At 33.4% G+C, this 22,379-nt stretch overlaps 1 protein-coding gene and 2 long non-coding RNA genes across 3 annotated transcripts; 2 read left to right on the top strand and 1 right to left on the bottom strand.

Moving 5' to 3' along the window:
* The first annotated feature begins 2,789 nt into the window (after nt 1-2,789).
* LOC129001490 (ETS homologous factor-like) lies at nt 2,790-5,834 on the top strand. Its single transcript, XM_054428805.1, has 5 exons — nt 2,790-3,027; nt 3,134-3,244; nt 3,595-3,800; nt 4,259-4,367; nt 5,326-5,834. The coding sequence occupies exons 1-5, from the start codon at nt 2,790-2,792 to the stop codon at nt 5,832-5,834; spliced, it is 1,173 nt and encodes a 390-aa protein (XP_054284780.1).
* Nucleotides 5,835-8,036: 2,202 nt separating this feature from the next.
* Nucleotides 8,037-10,039, bottom strand: LOC128982986 (uncharacterized). The gene is made up of 2 exons (XR_008489767.1): nt 9,904-10,039; nt 8,037-8,128 (listed from the first exon to the last, which is right to left on the bottom strand). It is a non-coding gene; the product is annotated as an uncharacterized LOC128982986 (long non-coding RNA).
* Nucleotides 10,040-16,885: 6,846 nt separating this feature from the next.
* On the top strand, nt 16,886-18,751 carry LOC128983261 (uncharacterized). The gene is made up of 2 exons (XR_008489826.1): nt 16,886-16,973; nt 18,595-18,751. It is a non-coding gene; the product is annotated as an uncharacterized LOC128983261 (long non-coding RNA).
* The last annotated feature ends 3,628 nt before the right edge of the window (nt 18,752-22,379 follow it).

Here is a 22,379-nt window from a genome sequence, read left to right as displayed (position 1 = left end):
ACTTTTAACTCGATACATACTTTTCCTACAGTTACCATAAAACCATAATTTGTTACCATAATTTGTGAAGAAACATAACCTATTTTTGCACAGAAGTGAACTTTTAATATCAAATTTAATGTGAAGTGACAAATACAACAGTACAACAGCTGACCAGCTGATTTACAGCCAGTGCTGCCAACGTATTTCGCGCGCATACGACGTTGACTGTATGTTACGCGCTCACTATTTCGTGCCTTCACGTTGCAAATCTGGAGTGAGACAAAGTAATTAGAGTGAGACAATGTTAACATTGTCTCACTGATGAGCGAATTGGCCACTTTGCTTTCTCAAATCAGTGAGAGAACATGTACATTGTTAGGTAACTGTAGGAAAACGTATATTTCTTTTCAGTATTTCAGTAAAATTGGTAATTTATTAGTCCGATAAAGATCTAAAAAAATGAGATATATCAAAGTTGATTGTTTGTATAAATTTTTAATTTAACAAATTCAGGTGTTCCTCCAACGGAGGAATCATTAATGTGATTAGAAAAACTTTTTATTGATCACACAATCAACAGCTAACTGGAGCTACATTGTTCTGTGGCCTCTTAATAAAATTCATAATAAGGTGTATTAATTAGCACACGTTTTAACATTAATATTCTTGTCAGTTTCGTTATTGTATGTAGTATATAGCTTAGTAAATACTTGGCAGATGCTATCTCACTATTGCAATGGTTAGAGTACAGTCTATACTAGTGTATTTGTTATTTATTTTGTTTCCATACTGGTTACTCAACTTGACACTCGGTCAGTTTATTCTGGATTAAATACTGTTGTATACTGTGTATCTAATGGGAAACATTAAATAATTTTACCAGTGAGATGTTCGCAGAGCTCCAAGGAAGATGAGTCACATTTATAATGAAATAATAATTTGTGAATTTACCAGCAGACAAAGAAATTATTTAAATAAACCTTGCAGAGTTGCCTCGGTCTGGCGATGGGGAAGGGTAGGCTTGCATGTTTGATGAGGACGCCCGCCGGTCTAAGTGCACGATATTCGTAATCTGGCCACTGTTTTTCAGAGGACCCTGTATTTTGTATGTTTCCCCAGGGAAAAGCAGAAAGTCCACATTTAGTAAAAGTGCATTTTTTTGCTCCATTCCCTCTCTCACGTTTGGATTTTTATCTCGTATGAAGCTTTAATTTTTTATTTGCGGGTTTGTCTGAATTAGAGTTCTTCTTTCCCCTTTTTCCATCGATCCCTACCTGCCATTTTGGTCAAAAATCTTGTCCATTTTTTACGCTCTCAGTTCGAGCACTCTTTCATGCTTAAATTTATAAACATTGTTTTAACTGAAAAAAGCTAAAAATGGGTAACTGAAGAAAATTATGTTTATATTTATGAGATATTCTTTAAACAACGATTACATTCCGATACTGATAATAGCTATAAAAATGATTTGTTAGAAATAAAATTTATTTTTTTCTCTTGGAATAAAAGGGCTCACGAAAATACAAACCGTCTGGCATTTCTCTACAGTAATTGCTACGGACCATTAATGGTGGTTTTGAAACCAAGCTTTAATTGTTTATGACTAATATAGAAGTTTATTTTATTTCAATTAAAATAGCCATTAAGATGGTTGAAACGTTAAACGTTGCAAGTGTTCAAAAGACGTGTTTCCTCAAAGGACAACAATACACATATACATCTTTTCACTCACTTCTTAAATGACTATAAAATTATTGATTTACTGGGTACTAATATTAACTGATCGATCGTATGTTTAGGTTACCAACATTCAACTTCCAGTCTCTGTGCACAACCGCCAAGAGAGAAACCGGGATTTGAAGGTAAATGTTTTCGTTATTGCACACTAAAAAAAACTTAAACAGCCTTTTTCATGAAAAGAAAAGTGTAAAGTAACCTCTTAGGAAATTCTAGGATCTTAAATCTTATATATTACAAACGCTATAGAATAGTGCGAATTGCGCTCATTCTTTGATACTGCGTTTACCATACAATAAGTGGTTTCAATTACGAAGCAATATTTGTTTGTACTAATTTTACAAGAAATCTAATGCAAACTGATTCTTTTATCAGTCTAACTAAAGCATGGATCTTTACAGATGTTTTAATTGTAGGAAATACTACAGAATTACAAAATGTGTATGTTGCCAGAGTACAAGCGGGACTGTAGTGGATGGTCTGACCCTATCAAGCGAGGTTCTCTACAGCTTTAGCAGTTCCGGGTGGCGCTACTAGATGACCACACATGTAACTGCTGTATTGAACATAGTTGTTCACAAGTCATGAGTATGTTGCCAGAGTACAAGCGGGACTGTAGTGGATGGTCTGACCCTATCATCAGTCATAGACAACAGCGAGGTTCTCTACAGCTTTAGCAGTTCCGGGTGGCGCTACTAGATGACCACACATGTAACTGCTGTATTGAACATAGATGTTCACAAGTCATGTGTATGTTGCCAGAGTACAAGCGGGACTGTAGTGGATGGTCTGACCCTATCATCAGTCATAGACAACAGCGAGGTTCTCTACAGCTTTGGCAGTTCCTGGTGGCGCTACTAGACGACCATACATGTAACTGCTGTATTGAACATAGATGTTCACAAGTCATGTGTATGTTGCCAGAGTACAAGCGGGACTGTAGTGGATGGTCTGACCCTATCATCAGTCATAGACAACAGCGAGGTTCACTACAGCTTTGGCAGTTCCTGGTGGCGCTACTAGATGACCACACATGTAACTGCTGAATTGAACATAGTTGTTCACAAGTCATGTGTATGTTGCCAGAGTACAAGCGGGACTGTAGTGGATGGTCTGACCCTATCATCAGTCATAGACAACAGCGAGGTTCTCTACAGCTTTGGCAGTTCTTGGTGGCGCTACTAGATGACCACACATGTAACTGCTGTATTGAACATAGTTGTTCACAAGTCATGTGTATGTTGCCAGAGTACAAGCGGGACTGTAGTGGATGGTCTGACCCTATCATCAGTCATAGACAACAGCGAGGTTCTCTACAGCTTTGGTAGTTCCTGGTGGTGCTACTAGACGACCATACATGTAACTGCTGTATTGAACATAGTTGTTCACAAGTCATGTGTGTGTATATTGCCAGAGTACAAGCGGGACTGTAGTGGATGGTCTGACCCTATCATCAGTCATAGACAACAGCGAGGTTCTCTACAGCTTTGGCAGTTCCTGGTGGCGCTACTAGAAGACCATACATGTAACTGCTGTATTGAACATAGTTGTTCACAAGTCATGTGTGTGTATATTGCCAGAGTACAAGCGGGACTGTAGTGGATGGTCTGACCCTATCATCAGTCATAGACAACAGCGAGGTTCTCTACAGCTTTGGTAGTTCCTGGTGGTGCTACTAGACGACCACACATGTAACTGCTGCATTGAACATAGTTGTTCACAAGTCATGTGTATGTTGCCAGAGTACAAGCGGGACTGTAGTGGATGGTCTGACCCTATCATCAGTCATAGACAACAGCGAGGTTCTCTACAGCTTTGGTAGTTCCTGGTGGCGCTACTAGATGACCACACATGTAACTGCTGTATTGAACATAGTTGTTCACAAGTCATGTGTGTGTATATTGCCAGAGTACAAGCGGGACTGTAGTGGATGGTCTGACCCTATCATCAGTCATAGACAACAGCGAGGTTCTCTACAGCTTTGGCAGTTCCTGGTGGCGCTACTAGACGACCCCAACAACGCCTCCTGTATTGTCTGGACCGGCCGAGGCATGGAGTTTAAATTAGTAGAACCTGAAGAGGTATTGCATTTAGTGGTTATTTTTAGAATATTAAACATAATGCTTAAGTGGGGTTAATACTAATAGCACGTGAATGATGATTTTGTATTTGCTTAGTAGTATAGAGGTTTCAAACATGAAGGATTGTTTGTGGTCAAAGAGTTTACTTCCCTGACGCCCAAGATTATATTGTAATATTGTATTGTCTTTTCCCGTGTTAAAAATTATAATAAGGACCAATATAATATTCCCTAAATAGTATCGAGAAATAGGTTTCTCCCACTCTATTTTTTGATTTCATAACTTAAATCCTCCCTATGTTTTATCAAATTAAAGTATATATTTGACAATTGCTTTCTGAAGCTAATTTTTTTTAAATTTTAAACATACCCTCATTGTATTTTATAGCTCTTTTGAATCTATTTTAAGGTTAATATGTATGGTTAGAGAACGTAATCTTACCAAATTATCTTTCACAGGTTGCCAGAAGATGGGGTGTTCAAAAGAACCGGCCAGCAATGAACTACGATAAATTGAGCAGGTCGTTGAGGTACTACTACGAGAAGGGCATCATGCAGAAGGTAGCAGGTGAGTTGAAGTTTTATTAGTGACATAAAACTATATCATCTCATTACGATTAATGTGAAAAACTAAATAAGTCATAAATCTTAAAGAGGCATAATAAAATGACCCAACTTGGATTTACTTCACAGAGATTATCAGTGAGGCAACAATTTCTTCAGTTCTCCATGTTGCAAAACTTTGATGCAACATATTTTAGATATATTCACTGGAATTGAAGCGTTTAGCATTTATAAGAAGTAATCAGTTTAAAAAAAATGAGAGCAGAACTGTATGTAAACCTTCACTTCGCAATTAGAGGTATTAAAAATCAATTTTTAACAAGTTGTATAATAACTATAAGAATGTTACTACAGATGCTCTAATTTAAGCACAAAGTTTACTTCAACGTTATGTTTTTGGGTTCCCTAGTGCAATATATAAACTCTTCGATAAGAAATAGGAATTTTCGCAAACAAACGCTTAAATGCTAAAAGCTAGTTGGTTATTTGGGAAGTAGGTCTATTATAACACTATTCTGATGACAATTATTAGTACCAACCTAATCAGAGTGTCACGCCATGAAAACGTGAGATCACCACAAGTAATAAGAGTTTTGATGAATTATACCACATTATATATATTTTGTAATGTAGATTAAATGCAAATAGTGAGTGTGATAAGTACCATCATTCGTTGTAGTTAAAGTTTTAAAACTCGGTGTTACACAATAGTCTAGTTTAAATCAGAAAACAATACAATAGTAGGGACAGTTGTAACAATAATATTGTAAACACATAATATTAAATTTTATGTCTGTCGTGCACAGAGTGAATACTAAAACGTATGAAAATAATTTATTTTCAAGTAGTTTGAGTAAGCATTATAACTTTTAAAATAACTGAATTGTCTCAATTACGGTATTTGTTTGTCGTAAAACGATGTTCCGTACATACAGTGCATCTAACCTTACAGTTTGTTCCAGGGGAACGATACGTGTACAAGTTTGTGTGTGATCCGGAGGCGCTGTTCAACATGGCTTACGGGGAATACTCACAATCCAACCGGTCCAAGGGGGCAGACTCGGGACAGGAGAGGACCTATACCGACATGTTCACTCTCTACGGAGCATCTGGGGGCTACGCCCACCTGCAGCAGTACCTGGGGACAACGGAGAATGGCCAGGGAGGAAGACGCCTGAGCCACCAGCAGTACCCTGACCAAGGCTCCGGCACCAGCCACCTGCAGATGCTACAGAGCTTCACCACCGACACCCTCGACACCCAGCACAGGAGGACCCTGCAGTCTCCGACAGACGACAGGGGCGGGACTGGGTACAGGAACCTCCAGTCACCGTCCGAGGACAGGGGAGGCGCGGTGTACAGGAACAAAACCTTGATACAAGAGTCCTCCAGACCCAGACCCTCAGAGACCTCCCTTCTCGATAACTCCTCCACCTACCAATGTCTCAGCGTCGGCAGTTGTGTTTGTTGAATCCCGTCTGTCTTGTACATTCATCGTAATACATGTTTATATTTTATCCTTGTAAAGTGTAACTAAATTAAAATTCTTTTATTCGTTATTCTTGCTTTATTGAACAACTCGATTGCCTAAAGTATCAGTTTTATTTAGTTCTTTCATTGTTTTGTGCGCTTAGATGGTCTGGTTTTTCTCGTAAAACTAATGGGTTTTATTATACTATCCAACAAAAGTATGTTTTATCGAATTTTCTATGGTGTATTCGATCGTGTTATGTTTTAGGAAATGTTAAACGTAACATATGGGATGAGTTTCCAAATCTTGGAGTCCCATGAAAAAATTTCTTGTTATCCAAATGGTCTATCAAGTTTTTTAATAAACAAATTTCTAGATAAGACTAACTCAGTGCTAATTTCTATTGATAAACACATGTTTTATGTACATTTTTGAGATCCTAAATATTTTTTTAAGGTTTGAAACGATTACCTATCACTAGAGTCAAAGTAGGAGTTAAAGATTCAATTAACGATACAATTGAGGACTTATTTTAAAATTGAGTACATGTAGCATAAGCTAGATTAGTTAGTCGTTGGGATTATGTTGTTCACCCTACTAAACTCCGGCGTGAAACATTTTTTATTCTGTTAGTAAAGAACCGAAACAGTTTTTATTTTAAAATCAGTGAATCCGTAACAACAGCTTTGAAGTGTTAATCACTACAATAAAACCTTACCAAAACATTGTGGAGGTTAACTTGTTTGTTATGCACCGTGTTTGATAAAGTTGTCTTTTTACTTTCTTGTAAGTAACCTTTTACTTTCTCCCCCTATACATTGTATATGGAGGAAGTATTGTTTTCGTAAAAATTTTTAAGTTTGAGTTTTGAGTGGATATATCCGTTCCAAAAAAGTGGTTTTCGAAGTGATGTCTATGTGTATGTGCTTGATTTTAACGGTGATTTTCCTATAAAAAACCCAAAAATAACAGAAAACTCAGATTTTCTCGAAAATGACCCGAAAGATTTTGATAAACATTTAGCATGTTTGTAGCGGTTGTAGCCCTTTAAATTATGAATAAAATGGTAGAACTCCAATTATTCCTGTAAAAAATTACGGTTCAAAGTAATTGTAAATAATGTCATTTTCCCATAAAAACCCATGAAAAAACGGAAATTTTTTTTGAAAAAAAAACCTACTCTGATTGAAAATGTTCTGTTATTGTCCTGACAATTCTAAACAAAATAGTGCAACTCTGTAACAAATTAAGGTTCAAAAGTTAATGCAACTTTTGTGATTTTACGTGTTAAATATCATAGTTAGTTACTGACATCGCTTACTCATCATAAAGGTTGTTGACAAGCTAATGGGAGAAAGTATGTGTCAGAATGCTGATACCGTTTATTTTAAATTATTGACGTACTTGGCTCCCTTTGAAAAACACGGTTAAGACTTACCTTTCTTCATTTGAGTCAGTATTGATAATACGTGTGGATACGTGCTTGTTCTACTTAGTAGATTGAATCATTTTACGTTACACTTAAATATGCCAGTATCACCTTGTCTGTTAAGATACAAATGCCTTATCATGAATCCTAGTATTTGGATCCATGTATTACTGATATCATTGAGCTTTTGCTTGAAATGTTAGTAATTAAATGTTTTTAGTAATTATAATTTAAAATAGTTAATAGAGCAGGGTCTTATTATTTTATTTTACAAGTGCCTTAAATGATGATAGTCACAAAACGAAATTTTAAATAAGAGTAGGCTTACTATTGTTCTTCAAATTTATAAACATGAAAAAGGAAACATTCGGACTTTATTTGGTGTTGAGTTTTAAAATTAGTATGCCTTTGTATATAAACATACTGTGTGATGCTCAAGATAAAAAATGCATCCTATTGTTAATCCAAACTTATAGTACACATAAATCGATATTGCACGAATGGATGTAAAATACACTTTCCAACCATAATAACTAGGCGAGTGCTAACTATTCATGTATTCATCATTCAGAGGTTGCTGAATTTGAGATTGATATTTTACATGGTGTCTAACATAGTAAAAACAGCAAAAGTAATTTAAATATAATATATGCATTAATATAGGTTTCAAGGAGGAAGGTGTGGATTTATGATATTAAAAGCAATCCATACTTTAAAATTTTGAATTTATTAAATATGTAATAAAAAAGCCAATCTGTTGTAGGGTAGTCCAGGGGTTATTCTCGTAGCATCGTGTTGTCCGTGTCCAAGTCGTGTCCGTGTACAAAAGCCGAGACGTATCCGTGTTGTACTAGCCCTCCATCATCTGGAACACGTTTAAAAGTTAGTTGAAGAGGACACATTTTGCTGTGTATTGTTACCTACCTAGACTTATTACTGACAGCTTGTAAGGGTCAATTGGTTGATCTCATCTAAACTGTGGAATGACAACCTAATTACAGTAGTCAAGTAATTAGATCGTAGCACATCTCCGAGTTCGAATTCTACCATTCAACAAGGTTATTTGATACATACTAATGTCGTAGCCCCGTGAATTGGAGCCAACCTTAAGCTTTAGGCCAATCAGAGATTACAGGTATCAAAGACTACAAAACTGTATTTCATAGAAGTACCCTCCTCCCACTCAAAAAGTATAGTTTGGCTTTCACTACATATTTTTATGTAAATAGTTAGGTTGGCTTTTCAATTTAGTTATGTTATAATTTATATTTTTAATAATGTTTTAATATTATATCAATGCAGTAAACATCTTGTTTTTGACAGAACGTTTTTGAAGATAAACACAAATTTTAATAGTTCTCTGTAACAACACTCATTCTTTTAAAAAGGAGGTTCAATCAGTAATGGCTTAAATGTTTAGAGTAATGGTTTTATCAGTATTATATAATGTTGTTGAGCAATATTTTTACCCCGGTGATTAAAAAATGAAAATTGACAGGACATTAAACATGCGGTTAAAAGTTAAAACGTTGACATTATATGTATCCCAGTAAAAAATCCAAAAAAGTTATAATTTAACTCTTTATCAATTTTCCTAAAATTTCGGGCAAAACAATCACGTGAATAAGATTTAACTGAAAGAACTAACTTTAAATAAATACTAAACTGTTTCGATAAGAACACTTAAAATAAAAAAAAAAATCAAATCAAAGCATCCTTTATTCATTGTGTACTCCCTGAATATACATAAATAGTGTAAATAATACTAAGTATAACACACACAACTACTTATAGTAACTGTGCAATAATCAGCGGAAATATTATTAGCCTAACAAAGTTTGTTTCATAAAAAACTAAAATATTGTTACTATTTTAAATTATTTGAGAGAAGATGCAGATTCAATAGAATGAGCCAAACATTAAAACTACCACAGTGTAGTCGGGCAAAAAAATGAAATAAGACGATTTTTGTTTGGGGTTTAAGACAGTTTTGCAACTAACTTTGTCATAATGTTGTTTGAACTAAAAAATATTTATAAATATTTTGTTTCATAAGTATTATAAAATGTTTGTATTTAAGTACACAGGCTAAGAAGGGTAAGCATGTTATTAATTTTTAATATATTTTCACATGAATCTCTAAATTAGGAGGAATAAATAATCCAAATAATTAGTTTTTCAATTTAAATACTTCATAGCTTTTGACAGATTTACTCCAAATAAACTTTCGTAGTTACGAATAGGATAAACAGATCCTTAGTACCGTTATAAAAGTGAAAACATCGACTAATGTGGATGGAATAAGAATTGCGAATTATGCTTTATTTATCTTTTTTATAACTTCTGCAATGTGAGTTTCTCATTTTAATTTATGAAATAAAGTCATTTATGAAAAAGTGGTACATTCTGCAAAACTACATGGTAGTAGAGTGGACAAAACTACAACAAAAAATCTTTATTGGGTAATTTTTTGAAAGTTCATTAAAAATGTACTTGGATTACTTCAATAAAATTTAAGTTGCACAGTACCCGTTATTTCAAACATAGTAAAACCATAAGTAATGCTAAAACACATGATTATGAAACCAATTAAAATGAAACATGTTGATAACCAAAGTATGTAACTCAATTTTTAGGTACCTGATGTGAGAGTCTAGTAGTAGCCGACGACGGTCATGTTGACGTTGGTCCTCTCCTTGCCCATGATAATAGTAGTCTGATGTTTCGTTGAAGGAAATATCTGATACAGTGACAGTCAGCTGAGCCTTATATACACACACTGGCGTCTCCACTGACCAATCAGAGCGTTGCGTCAATATGGGCTGATTCAGTAAAACCTTTACTCCATTGTTTGCTTCATTCATGAATGCTGTAGATACATCTGTACTTTTTTATCAATGAACAGTTTGCAATGTCTATTACCACTACACATTTAGTTTTTTAGTTTATATATCTCAGGAATATATTTAATTTACTTTGATTCCTTGTAAAATAAATAATGGTGGTAATAAATTCCGAGGAAGGTCCAAAATAATGTTTTCACCACAATACGATGTTTTTAGCCGTTTTACAAACGTTTTTTAGAGGCCGAATGCTACGTACTGTCATTGTATTGCTGTCTATGGTAGCTGTCATCGACATTTGGGGACCGAGCAGGTTTTTACATCCCTATGGTCGAATATCAGCTGTTCACTTACTTTCTTAACGTGAAGGTTTGTGTGTGTGTGTGTGTGTGTGTGTGTGTGTGTGTGTGTGTTTCTTTGTTTAAAGTTCAATCACTCACTACTGGTCGGATTGGGTTGAAATTTGGTATGATGTTAGCTTACATTCCCGATTAACATATAGACTTATTTCTTATCTCTAAATACTTTAGGGCTCCATCCCAGAGGCCCTGGAGTTTTCCATGTTAACCTGATGAGTATATTTAAAAGAAATTAAAGTATTTTTTCAGCTGGTTTAACTAAACAAGTTGGTTCTAAGATATCTAATAGCATTAAAAAGTTATAAGGATTACCAACAGGGTGCAGCACTATTATTTTTTTAGCATTTATGACAACAGCTAATTTGAACCAAGCAGCAACAAAAAGCTGTGATACACAAAGAGAAATTTACTTTTTCTATTGATTAGGTGCAGTGGTAGAAAATAATAGCTGTGACAGTTGTGATTTAAAACCTTATTGAGTAAAAAACCTTATTTTTTACTACAACCGTAAATTAAAAAAAACCTTATTTTCTTAAACCGTGTCCTCTCCCATGGCAAACGCAAAGCACGAGTATAAACAGCAATAAGAATTTTATACTTATACGCCAACCCCGTACGAAGGAAGGGTACTCTGTTAATTAAATACACGATCAGACTCCATAGCATTGCAATAGACTTGTTTTACTGTCACCGCTGCCTAGGAGCTATTTATTATTGTTTTTGCTCATTCCTCAAATGATTTCTCCACATAACCTTAAAGTTGTGTTGTGTTGACTGTTAGTGTGGTAATAGGACATAGTGTGGTGAAAAATAGCGTTTGTACCACGGGCCAAAATTGTTTTGCAGTTCTCGATCGTTTTAAGTTCTTGACTTCGTCTGGAACTTAAAAACTATCTCGAGACAGCAAAACCTCATTTTCGACCCAAGGTATGAATTAGTATAATCATCGGCTAGAAACATCATAATGTTTCTAGCCGTTTACACGACTAATCGTCATACTGCAGCAAAAAACAGCCGTTGCAGGTCTAAAGTAGAATTTTTACTCTCTAGAGAGTAAAAGACCCTTATGGAGTAAAAATTAGCTGTTGTCAACTCAGTGGTAAATTTCGATTGTATACAAAATTGCATGTAGTAGTAAAATATACTATTACTTAGTGATGTTAAAATTCAAAAATGGAAAAGATAAATTCTAGTTATAATATTAGTTGAACCAATGGCCTTGTAATATTACGAAGTTTATTGTGATCTCTGTAACTTGAATTATCAACCTATACATCAACCAGCTTTTTAATGTTGGCCAAATCCCATAATTTAGGAGTGTTGTTGGGGCTACTTAGACAGTTTCGAGAATAATAAGGTTTGATTATACAGCACCATATGACTGCCAAAGAAAAAAATGTGTTAAGAAATTGTCCAAAGGACAAACAACAAATCTTATGAATCTATTATTGTAAATTTGTAACTGTATTGTGGCTAAATATAAACATTACATATACAACATTTTAATAAACCATACCGAAAATAGCTCTAATAATGCTTAAGTGATTAATTTAAAAAGTTGTAAAAACTAATTAATTTGTAAAAAACGTGTAAAATTAATGACCACTATCATATCATTGTTAGTGAAATAATGTAGATAATAATGTTTGGTATTTCAAACAATCATTTATTAAATATTGCAACTAAAAGGTCGAACAAACAAAACTATTTTAGCTGTTTTTATTTGGCCTAAGCTTTTGTCAAATAAATGTATTACAGTTAATCTTCTAATTTTGAACCATCCATGAAGAAATCATCACTGCAGCACATTCCATTAAAAATTGGTTCGCCATCAAATCTGAGTTAACGTCAGATCCCGAAAAGAGATTTTGATACCCACTTTTCATTTGTTATTGGGATATTAGTCAAAGTTGATAGTGATGTAAGGGTTTTAATAAAAAATGTAGGCAGGAAACGGTTACGGCGTTAATAAGCATAAATAATATGTGTTGATTATTATTTTCAATAATTTAAACATTATTTTCCGTTATACTGCATCAAAAATCTTTATTAAACATGCGTTATGGGTCTAAAGTAGATATTTTAATACTGAACTAGTTAAGAGCCTTTTTAGTCCCTAGGGAGTAAAAGTCGTCTGTTGTAAATCGGTTGTAAACTTCCATAATGAGCAATCGCATGTATACGCATATATGTTTTTTTATTTGTTTATGTTTTGAATAAATCTTATCTCACAGGGAATGTGAAATTAAAATCGGAACTCAGATATCTGTGTTTAAAAAAATACAGGCTATTACAAATAGTAAAATATTTTTCACATAAAAAATAGTTAAAATAGATTTACGTTATTTATTAGAGTTGATTAAGAAATTGTTTAATTTCATCATTGTAGGACCAACTTTTTTTTAACCAATAGGGACAACTTAAGAGGTCAACCTTGGGTATGTTTATATATAGATAGGGCGACTCTCATCCCCAATGCATACAGAAAAGAAGGCAGATTGGGCCCAGTCTTTTCATGTCCGTCAACTTGACGATTCGGGTTGGTTCGATTATGATGAAATTTGGCATACACGTAAAGTTGGCATCAAATTGAATGAGTTCAGAATGGGGTCATGAAGACCTGGGTGTTATGGGGTTTTGACATTTGTAAAAATTTCACTTTTAAATTTGTTACCCTTAAAACGTAGGCATCTGCAATTTGAATTAAATCCGTCACGTAGCAGCATTTTTGCAGCTTTTCTTTTTATGTAGTGGCAAACCTAAGTACTCGTTAAACATAATTTGATTTAATTGGAGATTCTATATAAATCTCTCATGTTTAAGAATACATTTCAGTAAAAATCCAATCCGGCCAATTTTGGGAGTTTGTAAAATTCTGCAAATCAGAAACGTTACAAAATTTAGGATAGTTAACAAAAAAGTAACTCTGAAAGAGTAATCACACAGGCATATTAGATATCTAGATTATATAATGCATTATTGTTTTATCGTTTTGCAAAACGTTACGGAAAGATTATATAGTCAGGAGATGTTTCAAAGTTAGAGGTCAAACGCTATCACATCGAGTTGTTAATTTGAATCACATTTAGATGGTTATTTATTTGTTTGTTTATAATACTCGTATTTATTAAAAGGGTTTATGCTAGTCTAGTTTAAAACAATATTATCTACAACTACAAAAATATTATCTATGTACTTCAAAAATCATTTTTTTTGATATTCAAACTACACTCACATTTAATGTAATATCAGATTTTATGAAACGTTCTAGTTGCATTTAATTTAATTGCCCATGTAAGATTTTAGCAATTTTTGAGTAATAACTAATTCTATTTATAACTATGTTGCTTTTATTTTATGTTGAAATCTTTTCATATCTTAAAACCGACACCGATTTTAACTTAAGTGGCTAGCTGTTTTATATTAATTAGACCATGTTGGGCCTAATAATTAGGCGCAATACGTACTACATATACTATACGATAGATACAGTTAAATATAAGCATGGATAAGTCAAACACACACTGTTTTGCTTATATTAATTTATTTTGTTTTTGTGGAATAAAAGTAATACTTTGACATTAAAAGCTTACCAGCTTGTTGCATCACTAAGCGATTTATCCCTTCCATTCATGAGTTTACAGGCTGAGTTAATTACGGGCGATTATTTTATTTAAACAATGAAACTACCATACTCGTAACGAAGAATATGCAATCAATGAACGTAAATAAAATAAAAATAATATCAAACTATATTTATATCGAACATTTTTATTCACTTTCAAAATAATATTCAAATTAAACATTAGGAACGAAAATGATCAGCCTTTTTTGTTTTTCTCTTCTTTCTGTCGTCTTCTTTTGTATGTTGGATGAATGATGTTAAAATTAACTATCTAAATGCACTAACCAATTGAATATTTGTTCGTCTAAAATTAAGCATGTAGGTCTAGACGGTTTTTTTAAAAATTCACAGAACTAGACCCAAGAGGAGTTTAGGACCATGGCAACACAAATTTCTTAGCCGGCTTCATGATCCTTCTTAGTGTATAATTTCAGCCAAGTCGATTCAAAAGATTTGGCCTGAACTCTGGAAAATATATACACGGCTAGAAACAACTTTTATTTCTTAACATTCCACAACCAGATTCAATTAAAAAATCAAATTCTAATCAATGAATATAAGCTATACAAAAAGCCATGTTACATACTATAATACAATAACAAAATTTTTTTATAATAAGGAAACCCTAGATGCTGCTACAAGACAAGGAAGAAGTGTGTATGTGCCAAATGCTGAATCAACATTGAAATGTTCATTCACATCAGCCAGAAAACCGAAATTCCTGCGTCGCTATCCACTGGGATCGATCATCTTGGATATTTCAAAATTTTGAAATTTCAAAAAGTCAAGGCTGGATTCACTATTTTACGATGTCAATCTTAAACAAACAAAATGTATAACATTGTCCAAGCATTGGTTTCCTATAGTGGCATTTAAGTAACCTATATGATCCAATATCCATGCAATGTAGTAAGTCAAATATTTTTTTTGTATTTTTTGTCATGTCAAAAAGTTCTTACTCATAAACATAAAATAGCGTAATATATGAACGGACATCCTACCATTGACAGAAGAACTGTACATAAAATGAAGTTAGGTTTCAAGCAAGGAGAGGAGTAATCCTTTCAACGACTTAAAAAAATACCGATAGAGACAAACGATAGTGGCTTAGAATGGTTAAACTGTGGGATAATGAAACATCTCAGTTAGGTTTATTATTACTCAGTGAGTCACCCAGGAAATAAATTTTATTCTTTCGGGTTTGGTTAAATTTTGGGGGTAATCTGTGATATCATGCAGCCATCGTTGACAGTAAGCCACTCAATAAGAACTTCTAAAACTTACCATACTCTCCATATATACTACTCACCATATACAACTTACGGTTTCTAAATCTAGTAGACGCCCACGGTAGGCCAGCATAGGCCTAGGATGACAATGTACCTAATCTGCCAATGTAGGTACATCTTCAATATTTTACAAATATTTATATCACAAATGTTTCCACAACATCTTCCATAATCATATTCTAGTATATCCAGTCCTCTCTTAAGTTCAACCAAAATTGTGCAATATTCTCCAGTGAACACGGAAAATAAAATATCTATACTCTGAAAACGAAAAGAAACTTCTTACCGGTAACTCCTCACCAATAAATTAAAGAAACTTTTAAATGTACGCGCACTTCAGATAGAATCAACTCATGTTCGGTTAAATTGGCCTCGTCGCCATTATAGTAGATCAGAAACATACAAGGAAAAGCTGCGGCTTTACTAACCTGTTGCATTACGTAGACTGACGATTCCATCGTTAAGCCCCAGTAGTGACGTCATGGTTATTTACCTAACTAAGTCTTCTAGACATAGTTGACTTCGCAACATTGTTTTATAAGAACGTATAAAAGAATAAAAATAAAATAAATTCCCTAACCAATATGCCTACCTTTTAACCAAACTAAATTGATAAGAACGAATTATTGTAACAAAAAAAAACTAATTGAGGAAATATAATATAGACAATCTGTGAGTGGCTTGTATGCTCATCTTTTTAAATACAAAATATGGTATAGCTGGTCCATATATATTCTTTGCAGTACATTTTTCAAGATGCTGGGCCATGGTGTTAGAGAGATTATTGCGGACATTTTTGATCACCATTTGTAAAACCCAATTTTTATGACGTTACAGGATCTAAAATAAGATCCTGCCCTCAGGTGACAAAGTACTTAAAACATAACTAAATTAGTAAATAAACCCACTATGGTCCATTTGGATAGGGTATCTACTTCAGCATCAAAAAGTCAAAAGTGAAAAGTGCAGTGTAAACCTCACATGTTCCATAACAAATATTATGATGTTGGTTGATGTTTGATTTACATTGATGAATTGGTTAACAATATGTTTTATTAGTGTAAGGTAGTGAAGGTTTTGTGTTATTTTTCTGTAGCCTATTGTAAGATAATTCCTTACCGAATTACTTCAATTATCGGCCATTCTTCCGAATTGATTCACTTTAAGTCAGTCTATTATTTTAGATGGTAAATCACGTCTTTTAGTCGTGACGTCAAAGTTTATTCAAACGTCTATTAGCTATTTCGTACTAAGTTGGCGAATAAGTTTCCACCATTTTCCTAACATAGACGTAAAACAACTTAGCCGTAAAATTGAATTTTGGGACTAAAATCATAATGTTCAAAAATGTATATTAATAACGTTGTATTATTTGAACAGACTGAAGATGACCTATTCCGTTTGATCGTACGACAAGGGTCAAGTTTCGCATTGATAAGAATGTTATGACCTCAGTGTGGGTATATAAGGCTCAGCTGACTGTCACTGTATCAGATATTTCCTTCAACGAAACATCAGACTACTATTATCATGGGCAAGGAGAGGAACAACGTCAACATGGCCGTCGTCGGCTACTACTAGACTCTCACGTCAGGTAAGAAGCCCAGCAAAAATACCAAAACTACCAAAGTTATTCACTGATTTGAACACCTACGGTTGTTTTCGGACAAGCATTAGCCTCCAAACAATCAAAGATAAATTCAATTCCGGCATCATCAAATATATTAAATCGTGACAGGGATTTTTTATTTCACGATTCTGAATCAACCACTTGACGGATTTTCATGAGTTTTGTGTTGAAATAAAGATAATTTTGAGAACTAGGGAATGTCGAAGCCATAATTTTAGTTTAGGGTTTCAGTTTTTTAGAAAATAAGTCTATAATTTTAAAAAGTCTAGCAGCCGACGCTAACATTCTACACTAGCTTTTGGTATGATATCATTTGCTTAACGTAACCGCTGTAAACATTCAGCGTAGGTGACAGAAATTCAGCATTTGGATAATAATGACATGCATAGGGTTGACTTATTTATACTATGTGTAATGCTATACTCATTGTTACGTTCATTTGTTCGGTAAGAGGATGACAGATAGCATCTGTCTGTATATGTAAATATACGTGGTAAAATGTTAGATGTTCTTATTTATTTTTTATAGCAGTCTTTAAATTTTTAAGTTTGTTTTAGTGCAATATAATTCAGCTTGTTGAATATAAAAATATCCTACAGAACTATCAGGTTAGTTTATTATTCTGTTATTTTGCCATTGATTATAGAAAATAAGTGAGATTCTATAACCAATCATATATACAAATTGAGGCTCTGCCCCCGAGTCTTCAAAGGAAAGGTTATGCAAATTATTTTTCTGTTCGACTTTTTATGGACAGAACAGGAAAATAACAATGTTTACATATTTTAATGCATCTTGACAGCTTTTTGTTTACAATACATGTTTAACCGTTTAAACTTTGCTTGGATTAGAAATGGAAATATTGACATAACTTCAGTTTTAGTTGTTTACTCAATTCCCATACATAGGACGGGCCACCGGCTCGTTAAAAATTAAATCATGTAATATTTTAACGAACCTGTCAAAGACACAAGGTAATTAAGTATTGTTAAATAAGATGTTTTGTGTAAACATTTATGATACAAAATTAACCAAATTGTGATACATTAAGTATTATATGTTTTAAACAATCTGGCCTTAGAAAAAAAAACCATTACACTGCGCATTAACCTCAATTATGATTAGACAAATTGACTCATCCACAAATAGGCTTTGGGCAAGGTGAGCTATTTTGATCTGTTTATGAGTAACATACAATATTTTAATTTACAATATAAAAATTGTCAGTAGTTATAAAAAAAATATTTTTTTACGTATTTAACACTGATAGAACAAATTATTATATGTAAGAAACAAACATGAATACGTGAATCATGTTGAATACTTAATTCTAAATAAACCACAGTTACTGTATGTCTTAACTTGTAAAAACATAAAATTCAATATTTAATATTTTGGGGCGATAATAATTGCCATTTCTCTGGACTAAATGTATGTTGGACTAATGTCTTACTTTTTTAAAGCACGAACGTTAAAAAGTAACTAAACAACTGTAGTTTATAACTTATAACCTCAATTTTGTAAATCTAAATGATTTTCATTGATTTAAAATACTTTATTTTATTCTGGGAATTGCTTGTTCCAGATGATGGAGGGCTAGTACAACACGGACACGTCTCGGCTTCTGTACACGGACACGACTTGGACACGGACAACAAGATGCTACGAGAATAACCCCAGGGATACCCTACAACTGATTGGATTTTGAAATACGTATTTAATAAATTCAAAATTGTACAGTATGGCTTGCTTTTAATTCCACCAACCCCCTGAAACAGACATTCCTTTAGAACTAATTCACACAATCTTTAACTTGGTTTTTGGTAAAGTAATGAAATTATATTGTCTACCTTATACATACATGAATACAAACTGAATATTTTTAGACACTTCTATTTGAATAAACTAGTGCACCTGTTCCTTAAAATCGAGCAATTGTCAAGTATTACAGGAGTTATTTCAAAACTACTAACAGTCATAATTTTCACTGAGTTTATAACTCATGAGCAATGGAAATAATCACCTTGTTCATAAAACGTTCGATGTAGGCTAACCAAGATTATATTGAATAATTCGTTTTTAAGAAGCTTACCTTGTTCTATTAGTTTTTTTCACAAATATTTCCCGACATGCCCATAGTGGCATAAAGTTGTTCATATGTATCTTCGTCATCTATAATTTATTCAATATGGCAACATCTTTCTCGCCAGTATGTTAACAATGTTTAGTTATTAAAATTGTTCATATTACTGAAGTACTACCCAATTTCCTGCTTCAATCCACAATCATTTGGTTGGTTCTGTAATAAAATATATTTACCTGATAAAACGTCGAGTTGGAGCACCTGGTGTCGCTTAAGTGGTTTTTGTTTCCCTGAACTGTGAATAATTGACTCCTTTAATGAAGTTTAATAAAAGTTTTCTTGAGGGTCGTCTTATTCTTTTAAACCAGCTTGACCTTTATGGAAACACATAATAAATGTCCTTGAAGTATCAGTTTTATTTAGCCTTAGATTGTTTCCCAAAGCAAGGTTTGCAACGTCCTACTAAAGTTAGAAGAGTTGGCTGGCCTAAAGATAACATATTTTTGTGGGTGAACTATCTATCTATCTATAGCCTATAATTGTGTCAAAATTGTGGGCGACTGGGAAGTCGTAGAACGACAGGAGAGGGCTCAAATTAAAGGCATCGATCCCGTTTTTTTAGTGTGGCCTTGCGTGACGGCGGGAAAAATAGTGAAATTCCCCAAATGTTTACACAAAAATAGATATAACCATTATATAACATAAAATGTTCTCCATAAGAATAGCATTAGCAGCCATTTACTGCTGATTTTTGTTTACTTCAATACAGCTGATAGTGATTTATTATTAAGCCAGTAAGATATATTACATTTGGATTGCTGAGTTGCCAGTCAATTCTGCAATGTACTGTATACTATATAAAACCAGGGTTAGCGTTACCTATTAATAATTAAGACTTTTTAGTTACGTTAAAGAATGTCGAAACAAATTATTTTACTGTGAAACTTTTCAAATTTGTGTATTTTTAACGTTTAACATTAACGATTCAAGATTAAATTGAAATCTTCTGCTTTGTCTTAGTGCAAAACATAATGTTCAAGATTTATTCTACACTTAATTTGTAAATTTACTAACATTTTAAATTTGAGATTTATTTGTAGTATTTAAACAACATTTTGTATGAAGTGGAAAAACCTCAATGTCTACTCTTAGAAAATAACCTGTGAATAAAGATGGGATAGGTTCGTACAGGAAATCAGGTAAGTACTATGACAACTCCAATGAGTAAAAAACAATATTGTTTGGAGTTTTTTTTAACAGGTACTGTCTGTTGCTCTAAGCAAAAAAGGTTAAAATAATATAGCCCAGAATTCATGGTAGTATATAATAATTAAGGGAGCATCCACATGCAACAGTAAAACCTAGAGGTAGTTTCCGTGTCTATTTTTCCTAAACAAACAAAAAATTCAATTGGTTTGCATTTCAATGTTGATGAAAAGTAATTTCGTCATTGGTTTCAATAACTGGGCAATTGAACCCTAACCAGTCGCAAAAGAGTTAGGAATCAGTCGATGATTACGCCTATTTTGATAGAAAACATAAAATTATACTATTTGTAGTTTTTTATGTTGATCAGAAAAAAATCTAGGGTTAAGTTTGGTCAATGGGATGCCTTAACCTTACACTCATTTTGTTGACCCTTAACAAAAGGAGTACATACTAACAGTTTTTTCTGTATTTTCTTCCAGAAGGTGGATTAATTCATTTTATCCTAAGCTATCCATCCCATTACTTTATGCTTTAAAACGTTTAAAAAAGCGAATGACTACAAATACAAAATTGTGTCTTAAGTACTAGCTTGGATTCATTATAATCTCAACAAACAGAAACCCGGTGTTTACAGAACAGAGGACAATTCAGAACCAACTTACATAATGCTGCTCTCGGTGATCCCCTCTTGGTCTATCCTGAAGTAATTTGAATTGAAAGCGATTTAAAGCTAGAGCCTAAAAAATGTTTTGGGATATAAGAGAGGTAATATAAGGATATTATAAGGTTTTTGTAAACTATGGGTTACAAAATTCTTGAGCAAAGCCTAGTTTTAGCTAATTTCCCTATACGGAGGTAGCTATAACCGTAGGTGGCACGGTAAGACCTAGGCCCGGGACCGATATACTTTTTTCATTTTGATGTCCCTAGAGGCGAAAAACACCATCCATTCAAATTCATATATATTAATTGCGTGAACTTGAATGAGTTCGCAAACCAGCATAATTGGTTTTATGGGATAAATACCCCCACCGCAGCAAACCTGCAGACTAAGCGAATTTCAACTTGTCTGATTACATTTATACTAAAATATTTCCATAAATAAGACATAGTATTCCCTATTTAAATAACATTAGATTTAACAAGTGCTTAGGTTTGCTGCTACGGGGAAGGTAAAAAGTGTTTTTTGACCATACATCAATAGTATAGGATGAAATAAATAAATTTGCCAAATTGTATCAATATATACCCATAAACAAGTAAACTACAACAATTTTCATTTTCTCCATAAGAATAACATGGGAATTTTTAATTACACTATTTTTGAATTTTCTCCGTGACCGTTAGGCATACAACAGCGCTTCAATATACTAAATTATTTATTTTTTAAGCTCTACAAAACGTTATAGAAAGAAATCACAAAATTTTTTGTTTTTAGGTTCAAAAATGGGAAAAACCCATTTTTACCCCATAAAACCCCCCATAATCCCCCGTTCCCATGGTCCGATTATGCTGGATCGCGAACTCGTTCGAATAAACGTAGGTTTACACGTTTGTACCAAATTTCATCAAAATCGGATCATTTTTGCTCGAGTTATCGCGCTAACGGACATATATATATATATATAAATAAATATATATATATATATATATATATGAATTTGAACGGATGGTGTTTTGGCCTCTAGGGACCTCAAAATGAAAAATTAGATCGGTCTCGGGTCCAGGTCTTACCATGAGTACTACGGTAATAGCTTATTAATATGGGAAATTCGCTAAAAAAGGGGTTTCTCATTTTTGACCCTCAAAACATAAAATTTCCCAATTTCTCTTTACACCATTTCAAAGAACTTAAAAATAAATAATTTAGTACAGTATATTGGAGTGTTTGTGTGTGGTTATTAGTTACGGATAAAATTTAATAAATTGTAAATTTAAAATTCTCATGTTATCCTTACGGGGAATAGCTAAATTGTTGTAGGTTGCTTGTTTATGATTATATCTTGATCAAACTTGGTAAAAATATGTATTTAATACTAAGCTATTCATATAAAAAAAAAAACACACACACTTTATTA

This window comes from Macrosteles quadrilineatus, unplaced genomic scaffold, assembly GCF_028750875.1.
Source record: "Macrosteles quadrilineatus isolate MER2022 unplaced genomic scaffold, UCM_ALF_1.0 Scaffold_1__1_contigs__length_201487025, whole genome shotgun sequence".
Classification (NCBI taxonomy): domain Eukaryota; kingdom Metazoa; phylum Arthropoda; class Insecta; order Hemiptera; family Cicadellidae; genus Macrosteles; species Macrosteles quadrilineatus.
The sequence above is the reverse complement of the archived record's forward strand: the minus strand, read 5'-3'. Positions and strand labels throughout refer to the sequence as shown.

Bases quoted from the DNA above. Each gene is read 5' to 3' on its own strand.
- LOC129001490 (XM_054428805.1), top strand. From the start codon at position 2,790: ATGTGTATGTTGCCAGAGTACAAGCGGGACTGTAGTGGATGGTCTGAC. The intron at 3,245-3,594 runs GTAACTGCTGTA...TATTGAACATAG, and splicing joins GCTACTAGAAGACCATACAT to TTGTTCACAAGTCATGTGTG. The intron at 4,368-5,325 runs GTGAGTTGAAGT...AGTTTGTTCCAG, and splicing joins CATCATGCAGAAGGTAGCAG to GGGAACGATACGTGTACAAG.